General features: G+C 31.4%; 1 protein-coding gene across 1 annotated transcript in view; it reads left to right on the top strand.

The window, feature by feature from the left end:
- Positions 1 to 6,151: 6,151 nt before the first annotated feature.
- The window catches only part of LOC108913912 (venom protease-like), a 37,794-nt gene continuing 26,608 nt past the window's right edge, over positions 6,152 to 17,337 (top strand). Inside the window, exon 1 of the mRNA XM_018719565.2 lies at positions 6,152 to 6,384. Coding sequence (XP_018575081.1) covers positions 6,309 to 6,384 — 76 coding nt within the window. The 5' untranslated portion in view covers positions 6,152 to 6,308. The remainder of the gene's footprint in view (positions 6,385 to 17,337) is intronic.

Below are 17,337 nucleotides of genomic sequence, written 5' to 3'. Positions count from 1 at the left end.
CGCGCTAGCCTAAGGGCCACCTTAGCAAAGCGCATCCCAGGCTGCATAGCCGCACTACCCTACCCAACCATACCACACATAAACATGACACTACCCCCGGGGTTTACACAGACGAGCCGGCGAAGCAAGAAGAGCGCCAGAAGAAAGGGCCCTAGCCGGCGGGGCCCAGCCAGGACAAAAGGAGGTCCCACAAAGCGCCTACACCGGCCGCATTTGCGGTCGGGGTAGACGACGGATGGGGCCCACCTACGAAGGCTGTCCAGGCCTACACGAGATGAGGCAGGATAAAGAGGGATAATCCCCCTCGATCCCTAATCATTGAGGCCAATTTCTAGCCATGGAATAATGGCGCGAGTTACATATTTACTTTTTGCGAATTGTTATTTTCACAGAAATTTATTATTTTTAGTAAATTATTATTGGAAGTAAAAAAAAACAATTGAAATTATTAAATAGTAATACAATAAACTAATAAAAATACTTGAAAACCGCACTATTAATAAAACTTATCGTTATCTCAATATTAATTTTTATAGCAAATGCTCAAACAGATTTCCATTTTCCTGAATACATTTTTCATCTCGACGTCAAATTGCCCGAGAAGAACTCAAAAATTCTAAATTATTTTGTGTGATTTGATTTGCAGCCAAATAAATGAATCCTCTGTTGTAATTATTCCAAAGGATTTATTTCTGTAGCATAAACTACAGCCTTCATCCTACCCCACAGACTACAGAAAGTAGGATTTAGGTCTAGAGACCGAGGTGGCCATGGAATGGGACCACCTCTTTCTATTCACTGTCAGGAAAATGATCGTTTAACCAATTTATGGCATTATGGGTAAAGTGAGGTGCACCATCTTGTTGATAGTGTAATGTTAAGTGTACGTTTAACGATGTATCATCTTACATCATTTTGCAGAAAGTTCAAGTATCTTTCTACATTCAGATAAACGGGAAATTGAATTGGTCCAAGTAGCTGGTGCCCTAAAATTCCTGTCCACACATTTATTGCAAATCTATTTTGAAAATTTGTGCGCCGTATTGTCCGTGGATTTTCGTCTGAATGGAAATGGGTATTATGAATTTATGAATATCTGCTAGCTCTACATTCGTAAAATATTGCATTTTCGACTGATAACAATTCGCAAAGAGTAAATAACTGAACTGTCATTGCAAATGACGCCAAACGCATGTTTGTTATTCAAAATCTGCGATGATAAAAAATATTGAAAATTTCGATTTCCGGTGATTTTATTATTTTTAAACGAATTTTATACAAAAATGGAACATTCTACCAATATGAACCAAAAATACCTTTTTTACAAAAAAACTGAAATGTCATACTTTTCAGTTAAAAGTAAAAAAAGTTAACGTATAAAAAAGTTATGGTAAATTTTAACCTCCTTCCCTCCAGTGTTGGAACGTATGTGATGAAAATTTGTAAATTTCGTTTTAGTAGCGGACTGAGCACGTAAGAGGTTTCAGAGTTATTTAGAAAAAACCATCATCAGATTGGCCTCTTTAAGTGGCTATTACTTCCTTAGGAAGAATTTTTGGACCCACGTTTATATACAGAAAAAGTAATCTTTTTTGACATAGAACACCGTGTAGAAATATTGCCCCCTAATTTCGGGACACCCTGTATAAACTGTACAAATAAAAAACAAAAAATAATCTATACAGGGCTGGAATATCCACATGGTCCATCTGCCTTTACATGAGAGTGACAAAGTAAAGTAAAGAAATCCGTGCGATAGACAAGGATGGCTATAGTGAAGACGTTTCATAATCTGAATAGTCACCGCTCGTTTCGGGTTAGAAGTGAGAGTGACTATTCAGATTATGAAACGTCTTCAATGTAACCATCCTTGTCTACAGCACGGATTTCTATGACTTACTTTATCGCTCTCACGTAACGGCCGATGTACCATGGGGACTCCGAATCTGTATATAAAATTTACCTATACTTTTATGGTCCCGCGATGCCGCTACTTTCTGGGACAATCTAATGAGTATTCTGAAGAAAATTATTGAATGTTGTTTTTTAGAGGTACAAATTCGGCTTGCCTTTTTTTAGGATAACACTATTTGTATTTTTTTCATATCATCTTTTTTAGAGTTTGACAGAATGTTTTTTGCAGGATTACAGCTTAAAGTATTACCTACAACGTCACAAAATTTGAGGGAGCTATACTTAACAGTAAGGATGAGGGTCAAAAGAGTGTGGGCCAAAGTCCGATTTGTTAGAATGAGATTTTTATTAAATAATCCAAGTTTTTATTCGAGATGACGTTACTGAGATATGGCACACTCAATTGGCGTGACGTGTGAGTGTCTCGTAAAAAACGCCACAAACTATTTTACGAGACGTTATTCTTACTCTCTTAGTTAGACGGAAACGCTCAGTTTGTTTCCGTCTAACATTAACACCTTCTTATTTGGTACTTATAAGTTGGGATAATATTTCTGATACAAAAAGTACCACTTCAGTTCTTTCCTGGTTCATACTGTTCACACACAAAACTATCTGTACCGTTACTAAACTCTGGAATAATTAACTTAACTTACACTGCACAAAAACACTTCACAAAAGAAAAATAAGAATATAGCAGAATGAAGGGGTGAGGTATTCGGCCAATCCCGTTTCGCTGAATTAAAGTGGAAGTTTGTTTTTACCCGTTTACCATCCCTTCCTATTATACCAGGTGTGGACTCAATTGCCGGCAACGGCTTTTTAGAAGCGGTTGTATGGAATTTTAAGAGAGTAGCGGAGGCTTACCTCCGTTGCCTTTCGTAAGCGTTCGGAGCAGGATCCGATTTTTCTTAATAGTCCAGGCAAGTTAGACCAAAATCATCCAGAATACGGAGATTTTTTTCTGATGAACCGATCGAGTTGCGGTTTTTGGCATTGTCTTCGGAAAAATATCAGGAAAAAAGTATATCTATTACACTTTGGGGTGGATCGAAACTGCATTGCGGATGCATAAACTGCATCTTGGAGTGCATCTATTTTTCCGAATTTTTCAAAATTGGTAAGAATTGACTAATAGTTGTAGAAATTTGTGTGCACGGGTTTTCGGGGTCGGAGATTCCGAATCTGACCCTGAAAAATATGCCCGACGGCCTTGGGGGCCCCCTTCTGTAAAACATCGAATAGCTGAGTAATTGCCTTCTAAATCCCCACTCGGGGGTTTTTGGGGTCGGGGATTTCGATTCTGACACTGAAAAGTATGCCCGACGGCCTGGGACCCCCAGGGGGCAAGGGGGGCCTTCTGTAAAACATCGAATAGCTGAGTAATTGCCTTCTAAATTTCTACTCGGGGGTTTCGGGGTCGGGGATTCCGAATCTGACACTGGAAAATATCCATTAATCTTAGCTTGTCCATCACTGAGAAAAATTGTCGTAGAATTGGAGAAATCCTGGACAATCCGTTCCCAAGAGACACATTTCGTTAAATCAAAGAAATATTCCTTAAAACCGAAGAATATTTCATGGATCATGGATTTTCAAAAGAATCTCTTGGGCCCGTGCGACTGCGGATAATGCATAACAATTAGGCGACAAAATCCGATTATCGACAATGTAGAGATTGACAGGTATAAAGCTAGGTAAAAGCTAAGTTAATCCCCACAGTCGACGGGGTAGAGCAGCACCTCAAACGAATTGCATGGGGCGCATTTGGATGGAGAGTGGGGTTGGAGATCTATCAATGGAGAACTAACGCCGATTCCCGTGACGGAGGAGCCGGGGCCTCCAAATATAATGAGCATGGTTAAATGCAGCTGCATTGAGGCTACGGACTGTGGCAGATCTTGTGGGCGCAGGAAGCATGGAATTACATGCACAATTGCATGTACAAATTGTTTTGGAGCCAACTGTTCCAATCCTGAAATAGTCGAAAATGTAATAGATGATAGTGATGGAGACAGTGATGACAGTATTGATGATGAAAATTGTGATTGATAGTGAAAGTGTTAGATAAACATATGATAGTAGTTGTCTCACTAATTGCCTTGCAAATAAAAAGAAAATTGGTTCTCAGAATAAAGGGGGTTCTTTTCGACTCATTAATTTCCTGTTAGTTTTTCTTACCCTTCTTGTCTAATCTCTATAAATTTACGTGTGTTACAATGCAAAGATGAGCCTACAAGATCATGGATTGTAAGCAGGTGGAGCAGTATTATTGATAATAAATAACAATATAAATTATTAATAATCTGATTTCAGTGTCAGAATCGGAATCCCCGACCCCAAAAACCCCGAGTGGAAATTTAGAAGGCAACTACTCAACTATTCGATGTTTTCCAGAAGCCTCCCCTGCCCCTCTGGGGGCATCGGGCATATATTTCAGGGTCAGATTCGGAATCTCCGACCCCGAAAACCCGTGCACACAAATTTCTACAACTTTTAGTCAATTCTTACCATTTTTAAAAAATTCGGAAAAATAGATGCACTCCAAGATGCAGTTTATGCATTCGCAATGCAGTTTCGATCCAGCCCTAAAGTGTAATAGATAGACTTTTTTCCTAATATTTTTCCGAAAACAATGCCGAAAACTGCAACTCAATCGGTTCATCAGAAATAATTTTCTGATTTATTGTCTAACTTGCCTGGTCTATAAATTTAATCTGTTCACGATTGTTGTTGTTGTTGTTGCTTATTTGTTCACTTTCGATTAATAATAATGTTTAGCACCAATTGGCTGCCGAAATGGTTGAACATGAACAAAAAATAAAAATATACCGTATTTTGTTTAGAATTTTATCTTTTTAATATTACTTGTTTTAACTTGCCTAAATATGTCCCTATCTACTGTACGTAGTGACAGTAGTATAGTTCAACCACGTTCAACTAAACTAGGTAAATATCAAGAGGTCATTAACACTGCGATTCATTAATTAAATACATACATTGCTTAGAAAAAATAGTGGGTAACACATAATTGTTTATAAAATCTTGAAAACCATTTAAAAAAAGTATTTGATATTAACCAGATTATTTTATTATTTTTTTATGTACCTACATTTTTTAAATGGCACATAAAAAATAAACTTGAGTGCGAAGACGCCGGTAGTGCTACTCATTTTGATGTAAATGATCCATAAAACACTCTCTTAGTCAAAGTTTACCCATCTTCGATCGCTAGGATGGTGACGGTGAAAACTATGTGCACCAATGATATTCCTCTACGAATAGAGCAGCTTTCGTCTAAAACATCTGACAAGCAGTTTGCTGCAGGTCGCACTTAAATTTTGACTACGGTATCGTTTTTAGCTGGTGAAAATACGTCGAAAATGATACGTCAGATCTTTGAGTTTGGGTTTTTTTGTGTGCCTGATACATACTCTATTAATTATAATGGCCAACCTTAAATATCAGCAGCCAAACTTTGACTAAGAGTGTGTTTTATCGATTTATTGGCATCAAAATGAGTAGCACTACCGGAGTTTACATCTTCGGATTCGAGTTTTTTTGTGTGTTTTTTTAAAACAAATGAGTTCTATTTGTCAATATCAATGTTATTATAATTAGTATTTAACAAATCATGTAAAAAAATATATATTTTTTAAAAAACAACATAACCTTTTTTTAATGTTCAACCTTTCGTACACATTGACATAGAACAAAATATGGTGACTTTAAAATGACATATCTCTAAGCCGTACAAAAGCAATCTGTTTTACTAAGTACTAACAACTAAAAACTGGCAACACTGATAGTACACTGATATAACTTACTACGCTAATTCCAGTTTGCGCTACCCGACTAATTATAACTCGAATATTTATTTGATTAAAAAAAGATAATTTCAGATTAAGGGGAACACGTACTGTTACCCCTAAAAGACTAACCCCCACTTCAACCACACCATGTGTAGTTAAATACAGTAACACAGAGAAATATTTTGCATAATAAGTACTTAGGGTACCTAATGCATGTTTTACATTTCCAATACAAGATTTAATCATCACTGAGTCATCAGACCAATTTTCGTTTCTCAGCTTTGAACAATACTTCATTGTCTTTCGTATTACCAGCCAGCTCACGTCCAAACTTTTAGACACATTATGCGATCATGATCCACGGCTTTGCATGTAGAAGGGTACTTACATACGGGTTGCATTTTTAATGTAATTAATCAAATAAACAGGGGTGGGGGTAATATTTTTAGTTAAATCACGGACGTGCTTTGTGTTACGCATGTATGATGATTTTTTAGTGGAAGGTCACTTGCTACACCAGCCATTGCCTGATTTTTATTCCGCGTTGTCGTTATTAATTTACCGGTACCGGTGGAAGCAATCATGTTTCGCGAGGTGGAATTTTTAAAATACGTGCTCTGGTTGTCGCTCCTGGTGAATGGGGCTGTGAATAGTGACGGTAAGTAGAGCAGAGAAAGTAATTGATGGCGTTAGAACCTATAGTTGCGCTAATTTATGATAATTTGATAATTGCAGGATATAAATTTCTTTTATAGCGTTAATTATTCCTACTGCCAAATTAGTTTTTGATGAAATTATTGTTTTGAACAATTATATGAGTATTTTATCCATACACTTATTAATTAACCAATAAATAATTATAGAAACGATCTACTTGACATTTTATTTTTTTATGTAATTTGTATATTACCTACAAATTTTGTAGAGCTATAAGGTACAATATTACCTTCTGTTTTTTAGTTAGGGCAAGACTAGGATGATCGGCCATAGTTTTTTGAGACGCACGTATTTTTTAAAAGTAAGATATGTCTAGTCTAGCCGGCTCTCTTATCCAAGTGTATGTAAAATTTTCAAACCTTGTGAGGTAAGAATATCATAGCACGGAAAGTCAACAAGGTAATAATTTTAAAGAGAATATCGTGCTATTTACTTTATTTACGTTTTTTATCATCATTTGTGTTCAATCGTAGTTTTAAAATTTTTCTCAGGTTTCCAAAATCACGAGTGGTTGAACCACTGATATTCCATTATTTTTCATTTCTGCCATAACATTTTCAGTTGATGCCCAGTCTAGTTATCTTTTTTTTGTAATATTCTTTTTTATTTAAACTTACACATTGCGATATTTTTTCTTTACCTAAATAAATTAAACAAATCCTTGCGTTAAAGGGATCAATAAAGGGTTACTTTTAGAGACTATATTTGCCTGGTCAAAAATCAAACATTGAAAAAAGCAGACAAATAAAAAATAAAAAATACCAAATTACTAAATCACGAAACTGAAGAGCGTTAACGCTTCTAAAAACAATCTGTCCGTAAGCTATTGTTTCTGAAGAATTGCTGTTTCTAAAGTGAATTTAGTTGATAGTCCTTTATTATTAATAACATCTAGAACAATATTTAATTCCTCAATGATAAAAGGTCAAATTGCAAAAATATTGTTTACATATTCATTAAATAGTAAGTTTTTTATTTAAATTGTTAATATAGCTTGCCTAAAAAAACCATAAAAAATATTACTTAAAATTGGTGATAATGACGACTCCATAACCATTTTGAAATTTTATTGATAAAATTCATTATTTAACTAAAAATATAGTTTTTAAATATAAACTGTAATTCCATTATTTGTACTTAAGTTGGGTCTATCTATTACCTACATTGTTATTATTTTCTTATTCATTTTTGACAATATTTAATTTTGGCTTAAGCGATTATATAATTAATCTTTGATTTATTTGACATCAGGAAAAATACCTAAATTAACAGAAAAAAATGCTACGAATAAATAATTTTAGACAAATCTATATACGTATTAAGATATTGTGGTCATCTCGCCTAGGAAAAATAGAGAATCTTTCTTTATCGACGATGTTAGATGGTCACAGTTGTATTTCAATATCAGTATTTGTGGCATAGTCTTCGTTTTTTTCTTTATTTTTTGGGTATTTTGCCACCTGTGAAAAATTTAAAAAAAGTAGTCAAATAAACTCTTGCGCCAAATATTATTTTTATGAAATTAATTTTGCTAACCAAAAAAATCTGACACTGATATTTCAGTTCAAAGAGGTCGTCAACGTTGGAAAATCCACTGTTTTCGTCTTCTGATTTTTTTTTACTTTTTATTAGTTTTGACAGTTTAAAGTTTGCTTTTGTCTGTTTCCATAGCAAGAGATATCATATGATGTTTATTCTATCTTTATTCTATTACTTCATCTTTTAGGTTTTGTAGTCAGTAAGGATCCAAGTTTATAGAATAATTTGACACATATCTTTCATCATTTAACAAAATAATCGCGGACTCTTTTAATTTTCTTTGAACAATATTATCTTTTTTTTCCAAAATTTTATCATGGCTATTTTATTAAGCCCAACGTTTAACTGCTTGCATTTAATGAAAATATGTACACAAGAAAATGGTTCGTTCTCCAGAAGTAGTAAAAGCTAATCAAATTTTAGTGTTTTAAATTAAATTTTATCTCATTAATCTCATTATTTGCTTAAAAAAAATGTTTCCCAAAAATAGTAGGAATGTTTGCCGAATTTTATATCGTAATATTGATGTGATAACCAGGTATTGATTGACTTCCCATCATTTTCTTACATTATTTGATAATAAAAAAGTGTTTGTCGTTCAAAAATAAAATGTTCAACAAATTTTAGACGACGTCTACTTTTTGAATAATAACCAGATATTTGTTTTTCTTGTGAAGGCCTTTGTGGGCCGGATTTGTTATGTTAGGTATAAATAATTTAGCATAATAATATTATTTTTATTGAACATTCGGTATAAGCAAAATGTTTAAAATACAGGCATTATTAAAACAATTAGAAGCGTAGTTATTTTAGTGACGCAAACATTTTTCGATAATCATTTAGTTTCATAAGTATTTTTGATATTCATTTTTATTTTGAACTATAGCGCTCCCTAGAATTGCTCAGAGTTTAATTTGGCCATTTGATTTGTTCCTTTTTATTAATTTTCTATTGCATTTATGAAAATAAAGAAATAGTGACGTTTGGGTAAACTCTAATGTTGCCAGAACTGATGTATTAAAGTCATTTCCTTTTTAATTATTTAAAAGAAGTCACTTGATAATTTTGTTTATTTCAATGAGTTCTTCACTATTAAAAAAAATATATCAACTTAAGTCACGTTTTGTCGTTGGTATAAAATTACGCATAGTTTTATTAATTTTTTTTTATGGAACATAACAGATTATTTGAAGTACGATCTTTCAATACCTTTGATATGTTAAAATTTACAAAACTAGGCATTAATTTTGTTAAGTACTTGAATCATAATTTAAATTACTTCGGTATGTTGATTCGATTAGAAAATGGCTTAGCAAATACAGTTGATTTTATTCCTGAAATATTATTGTCAAATAACATTGAAGACGATGGCATTGTCAATTTTTTCTAGAAATTTTTATTTTTTATGTGGGATTTTTACCGTGTCTTGGTCAATCTAGAGACCTTAAAATCTTCATTTTAGTATAGCAGAAGCTCCCAATTAAATAAGAACAGTTATAAAGATAACACTCACTATTTATAGGTATCAGATTCCGACAATAATGTTCGATGAAAATAATTTGATGACGACATTGAACTTTGAAATCATTTTGATCAAACTGATTTGGTTAATTAGTTTAAAATTTATAAAAATTACGAATAATATTTTATTTTCTACCATCTGTACCCATTTAATTATTGTAAAACATAGAAGTATTAACAAAAAGAATTTGGTTAGTTTGACATTTTTATCAAACTCGTTTTGTTGTTAAAATGACAAACTACTTTGATCAAAAAAATTTGATTACAAAAAAATTTATATGCACGCTTATTTACAAGTATCAACTATAGATGTGTGTTATAAAGTTATGATCACCATATTTCAGTATTCAGATGAAATGGAGATAACATATTTATTTTAAATCGGACTAAAGTTATTTATATATTTTTTTNTTATTATCTACCATCTGTACCCATTTAATTATTGTAAAACATAGAAGTATTAACAAAAAAAATTGGTTAGTTTGACATTTTTATCAAACTCGTTTTGTTGTTAAAATGACAAACTACTTTGATCAAAAAAATTTGATTACAAAAAAATTTATATGAACGCTTATTTGCAAGTATCAACTATACATGTATATTATAAAGTTATGATCACCATATTTTAGTATTCAGATGAAATGGAGATAACATATTTATTTTAAATCGGACTAAAGTTATTTATATATTTTTTTACGTACCTACAAATGTATGTATAAGTCTTCATGTACACATTTATTATTGCCCTTGATACAAATTCAAGGAAAAATTTTGCATATTGTAGTTGTTTCTCTTAATGTCGAAAATTACAACAAAGCAATTAATTAATTTACCTTGAAGTTGCTATATAACAAGTATTCCATTTTTTATATCCATTGTATGTAGTAGTTATATAACTTGAACATACATCTTTTTTTTAAAGGGTCACTTGTTACATGTTACATTTATAGTTTCAAAAACATTAATAACAATTAAAGAAATAGTAACTTTCTCTTTTTTGTTTGACTGATGATTAAAATTAGTTTATAAAAAATAATATAAGAGAACTAGAGATTATGGTCAATTTTAGCAAAATTTGCACCAATACAAGTTTAATTGAAAAATGCATGAGTGGAAGCAATTAAAATTGTTTTTGAGTACATCTTTTTCCAAAATTATAAATAATGTTTAAATATTTCTTGTATGTATGTCAGTGCCAATGAAAAACCGATTGACATCAAGATGAATTGCAAATTTAGAAACAGTCAAATTAATTTCATTTATACTTTTGACTAATTCTGAAATATATTTGATACTTTCTGAAATATATAACTTATTCTCAAAGACATATTTATATGTAGAGGATGTATGGATGTCCAAAAAATCAAAATATTGTAGTATTGAGAAAAAATAGGATCTCTTATAAGATGTTATAATATAAAGAGAAGCAGCATATATTATAAGTTTATAAATTTTCTTAAATATTTGTTGTAGATCTACTTTAGTGTGACTCTTTTTCTGTCGAAATAATTTAAATTTTTCTCCTAATCGAAAAGTGAATCAAATTAAGTGTTAAAATAGAAGGAAGCAGGTTTCTTAAAATAAATTTGTTAATTATTCAATTTTAAAAATAAATTAATAATTATAATAATCCTATATGAAATAATAATTATATTCTTACGCATAGGCAATAATTTTGAACAGTCATTCATCAGTATCGAATGCTTTTGTTGTCAATAAAAATGTTAATCAAAATGTAAAATTATTAAAGAAATAACTATTTGTATCTCCAAATATGTATTTATTTAATTTAATATAATTTAATTCATCCAACTGGAAGGAAACCTAATTACATGATGAACAAATACCTAATTATAAAAGTATATATTAGCTTAGCAATAAAATTACAATTAAAAAAGAACAAATATACAAAGAAATTACGTAAAAACATAAAATTGTCAATGAATAAATACCAGAGTACAATAACAATATTTGAATACATAGATAATAAAATATTATTAAAAAAGGATGAAATACAAACAATTAATATTAAAAAAAGCACAAATATAATTATAAAATATGTACACAAGAAAATGGTTCGTTCTCCAGAAGTAGTAAAAGCTAATCAAATTTTAGTGTTTTAAATTAAATTTTATCTCATTAATCTCANTTAGCAATAAAATTACAATTAAAAAAGAACAAATATACAAAGAAATTACGTAAAAACATAAAATTGTCAATGAATAAATACCAGAGTACAATAACAATATTTGAATACATAAATAATAAAATATTATTAAAAAAGGATGAAATACAAACAATTAATATTAAAAAAAGCACAAATACAATTATCAATGATAAAAAAAAACAATATGTTGAATATTAAATTTTGACAAACAAAAAAGAGTTCGAAAAAAACACAGACAGAAGATCCCAAATATGTGAGCAATATGTCCAACCTGTTCTCAATGTTAATATAATTAGTAAACATTTGGTGTAAAGGAGACCATTTCAAAAAATATTGGTGCAGGGAGGAGAAATTACAAACAAATTACTGCATTTAATCTAGGAACACGGGTAGTTATTTTGCGATAATGCAATGAATTTTGGTACACCCTTTACAATAATGAGTCTATTATATAACTATAGAAGCATACTCCAACTCGAGTTTAACAAAGCTTGTATACAGAGATATACACAGAGAATGTTAATATGGTATCAAATATAGCACTTAGATAATTGACAGCATGGTGTATCGAATATATAGTCACCCAATCTGTAGAAAAACTGAAACTCAATTATTAGTTATACAGGAAAATGTCTTGCTTGATTCAATTTCCAAAAACTGGACTCACATCTACTTTCTGTCTGTTGAGTGACTCCGCCTGCAAATCTCTTGTTAATTACTCTTAAAATTAATAGATTTCGCAAAAAAGAGATTTAATTTGGTGCGCAAGATAATAGAAGGTTAATATATCAATTAACTGCATTTTGAGAAATGAAACATTTTGAGAACTACGTTTATCAAAATATTTTTGGTCTTTTAAGGAAATGAATCGAAGGTGCAAGTTTGAGAGGCTTAGAAAAATATTATCCTTTAGATCCTTGCAGTGTCTAACTCTGGTTGAACTCATGCACCTACACCAAAAAGATATTTTGCAACAATAGTTTCATCCCTTTAAAGAAACAGAAAAGTTCATATAAACATGGTTACTAAAATATTTGGTTCCCAAACATGCTCAATTTCCTTTAGTTCCTTAGTTAAATTTCCTTTTCTTTAAGCGGAAAATGGAATCTTCTCTTGTTTCTTGAAAACTAGAAATTTTAAGAGACATTAACAAGAGGCATTGTTTTTGTGGAATAGGAAATTCATTCCTTTTCTATTTTCAATAAGGGGAGTTCTCATATTACCCGTAGGCCATGGATGTGGGCAAATGTTTGAAGATGATTTCTATTGTTTCCGCGTCCTTATAACGAGTACCAAAGGAGGACGCCCCCTAAGGCCGGTTTTTGGCCTAATTTATTTTTGGCTGAAAACATTTTTTTTAGTACCTACTAGCAATACTGAATCGTTCCCACCCTAAATGGACCAATCCCCTCACCCTCCTTTCCCCTTCCACCCCCTTAAATGAGATGACACACATTTTCATCGAATTAAACGAAAGAGAAAAAAATCAATAATTATGCATACATGTTTGTGGATATTTGATTAACCACTTTGAATTTCGTGATTCTGAATTCATAATTGTAATCAGTGATCCAAGAAAGTTTCTATAAACAAATATTTGAGGATTATGAAGATATGTTTAAATTTTTTGTCCGCCTTATGGATTACGACATTTTGAATTTCGTAATTCTGCCTTCAGATTCGTAATCAGAGACCCAAAAAACTACATAAAAATTAATGCATTTTAAAAACATTTTATTTTTTTTTATCCGGCATATTGAATCCGCCATTTGAATTTCGTGATTCTGATACCAGATTTGTGATCAGCAACCCAAAAACTCTTCATTTGTAAGATTCATAGGAATTGAACGTTTTTCGCATCTCTAAGCTCTTTAAAGATTCCTCTAATAAGCGATGGTTTCTCCGGCATTTAAGGGGGTGGAGGGGGAAAGGAGGGTGAGGGGGTTGGTCCGTTTAGGGTGGAAATGATTCAGTATTACTAGTAGGTACTAAAAAAAATAAATTAAGCCAAAAACCGGCCTTAGGGGCCCTCCTCCTTTGAATCAGATATCAAATGTCAGTTTTCAGATACTTATAAAAATAATTTCAAGAGTAAACTGTAACTTTTAAATGAAGTAATTTTGGACTAGGGCAAGTGGATTGAACTATTTTTACAACTTTTTTTAAAAGCTTTTATTTAACTAGTCTTGTTAGCACCTATGGCTCAAATCTTGCAATTGAATTTTAAAACAGTTACCCCCAACGGACTGAAATTTTGCATACACGTTTAGTTTGGATGACAATGCATGGTGGCACTAAAAGCTTGTTTTAATTTTTTTTTTATACTGAACTTATTACCTGAGTAATCTGTGATTATTGTGACCACTGTCTCGAATATATTATATTTCGTCAGTTACGAATAGACAGAATTGTGTTGTTTCGTTTTTTAATTTTTTAAATCGATACTTGTTATCAGAGTCTTATCGGTGTTTAAGCATTTGAATAAAATTTAAAAATAAAAACAATCTGATTTCTTAATTTGGCTGTTTTGAATAATCATACATATTTTCATATGAACTTCCAAATAATTATCTTACAATTATTGTAAATTCTCACGGTAAGTCAAAGACCATATTTAGTTAATGAATGAATCTAACAATCCATAACAAAATACAGCTAAATTAAGTTAAATAAAATACAAAACGAACGTCTCAGAAAATTATATACTAGTGAAGGTTGTCACGACAAATTATACTCTAAAAATTAGTTAAAAGTATATTAATTGATTCTTCCACGCATATGTCTTACCTTATAGCTTCTTTATAATGTGATAACAGTAATAGAACAAGTCTTTGCATGGTTGGAGAAGTTTAGCCTTGGAAAAAATGGTCTGTGTTGTTGTTAAAGTGGTTATATTTTTGTATTGTTAAATTGCGCTTGCAAATAGGGTTTTACTCCAGATATGGTCAAGGATAATGGGAAAATTTATAGTCTATAAAAGTAGCGTCAGAGTTAATATTAAGGAATGATATCATTCATAGGTAAATGCTGCTTACTTGTAGGAAAATTACACACTCAGTGTCTTGGAAGTATGAATTCAAGAATTAAGTATATACCTAATAAATTACCTGTAATTGTTAGAAAATTATTCAGAAATATACAACATTAATATGTTTGTTGCACTTTTAAAAAGTTAATGAAATATTTTTTTGGTTCCTAAGAAGAGAGAATGCAGTTAATGAAAAAAAAAAAAAAAATAGTTACAGGTAAATGACAAAACATACATATACCTATTAGAAATTTGAACGTCCCTGGAATACAAAGAAGAAACGACGTACTATAAATCAAAGTAAAAAAATAAGACCATTTTCTTATGAATCAATGAACCTTATCACCTTTTGCTACAAAATTTTGCATTTCAGATCTAATGTCGATTATTGTACTTTACTTTTACATTGGAGCATGATCTGTTGAGTAATTTATTAAATAAAAAATATTTATGAGCTGGAAAAGGTAAAGGGCCTTTTTTAAAAAAATAACCAATATCTTCAAATGTAATAAACATATCGTATTGAAATATGGATAGCATATTAAATTTGATTAATTTTTTAATGAATTATCCAGGAAGTTAGTTATGCAAGTCAAGATTTGGAACTTTATAGCCCTCCGAATAAATCTGAGATAGGTCCGACAGCATTATACAGGATGTGCTACAAAAAAATGTAGCTACATTGGAGAAAATAATTTAAACAATGTTTAATATAAAATTATTTTAATACCTAATTTAAATTAGGTTTAATTCTTATATAAAACAGTGACTTCAGTACGAAATTTAAAATTCTTGTGGGGACAATATCAAAAGGGTTTTGTCAAGAAATATTTCAGCTTAAAAAATGAATTTTATTTTAATATAAATAAATATAAAAATATAAACATAACATAAAAGTAAAATTTATACATAAACTTATAATAAACTCTTGCTTAACTAGAATTAAATTACAGAACATTGCCATTAAGTATCTGTTATAATTTATCTTATTTATATTAAAAAGAAACAAATAATTTTCATAAATTTTTCGAACAATTTTCTTATATATTCATAAATTTCAATGTAAATAGTAAACAGGTAGTCATTAGTCACACATTTGTCAAAGTAGCATATAATATAGGTACAACTGAACTCAGAATTGAAAACGAACTCCCAATGTCCTGCCATCGTTCATAGAGTCCCACATTTAAAAAAATATTTTCGTTAAATAGATATCTAAAAAAAAAACGAAAGACGTTACAATCTTATAAATTTATTAGAAAAAGTTACTGTCATTTTGACAAAAGAATATGTTATTCGTACTTTCGACCATATCGAGTAAAAGTTTAGTTCATATTCAGTGCATTATTAAAAAATTAAAGAATCTATATCTTCGTAAGGACGAAGGGTTTGCGGACTCGGAAAATGATGTTACTTAAGTTTGAATCACTCGTCACATAAATAGAATAGTTACCTACCCATCTTAAGAATAAAATAGTTAGTAGATCTTTAAAATTTTAGTGTAGTTAAAGAATTAAAAAATGGTTTATTTTGGGAAGTAGGTAGCTCAGCTACCCCCTGTTTTCGAGAGCGCTGAATCCGAATCTGCTGAGAGATTGGGGGTAGTTTTGGCCCGTTCGAGAAGGTTGTGAAGGTTGAGGAGGGTCGTGATAATCGTATTCGGGATCAGCACCCTCGAAAACGATGAGAAGGGATATATGTAGAGGGGGGCCAATTGCGGGGGATGAGCAGGATTAGAAATTCAAGGACAACAAACGAAAATAAGGAATAGGATTGGTTTCGTAGTTACAACAAACGCTTTTCTATATTCGACATTCTTTTCCTACACTATTTCATTCATAGTTTCATTATTAAAAGTATTATCGAGCTAATGTTTTCTAGAAATTTTTTTAAATTATTTTTAAACGTAGCATCTAACGAGTCTAAGTTTGGCTTGATAATTATACGTATACTAAAGTTAATAGTATAAATAATACCATTATAATAATTATAAGCCTGGGGGGGGGGGCGTCCGCCGCCACAGAGCTTAGTACGAGAACAACATGGCAGGTCAAAGATTCCTGGTTAAGGCTAAGGAACTGTAAGGTAACTCTGTAACTGGCGCAGGGACGTAACGTATTTCTAAATTATGCGCCCTGGGCGAATATGATCGGCCGCCCCAGTACCTGTTAGTAAATGTAAAACGTCAGTAAAAAACCCAGAGGGACGGCTCTGCGGCCGACTCTCTGGAAAATGCCGCCCCGGGAAATCACCCCCTACGCCTTTAGGAAAATCCGTCCCTAACTCAACCAGGTATGTACATAGGACAAGATATAACAGCTTCGAAACGCTCTGTAAACATATTTAAAACTAATTAATTTAATTTATTATTTTTTTAAACATATATCTACTTAATTGAAATATATGTAGATTACTTTTGACGTCTTAATTATGTTATGCTGTTCTATACAGGGATGGCCAGAAGTACGGAATAAAATTCATATCTTTTGAATGAGTTAATTTTTTTTAAAACGCCGAAACACGTTAACTGATTTTGATTTTTTCCCATCTTTCGGTTATATAATAATTAATTTTTCTTCAACCCCCTAACCCCCAGCTACCCCTACTTTTTTTTTCAAATGGAAACATAAGGCATGAGG

Source organism: Anoplophora glabripennis, unplaced genomic scaffold (genome assembly GCF_000390285.2).
Source record: "Anoplophora glabripennis isolate ALB-LARVAE unplaced genomic scaffold, Agla_2.0 scaffold1077, whole genome shotgun sequence".
NCBI lineage: Eukaryota > Metazoa > Arthropoda > Insecta > Coleoptera > Cerambycidae > Anoplophora > Anoplophora glabripennis.
The sequence above is the reverse complement of the archived record's forward strand: the minus strand, read 5'-3'. Positions and strand labels throughout refer to the sequence as shown.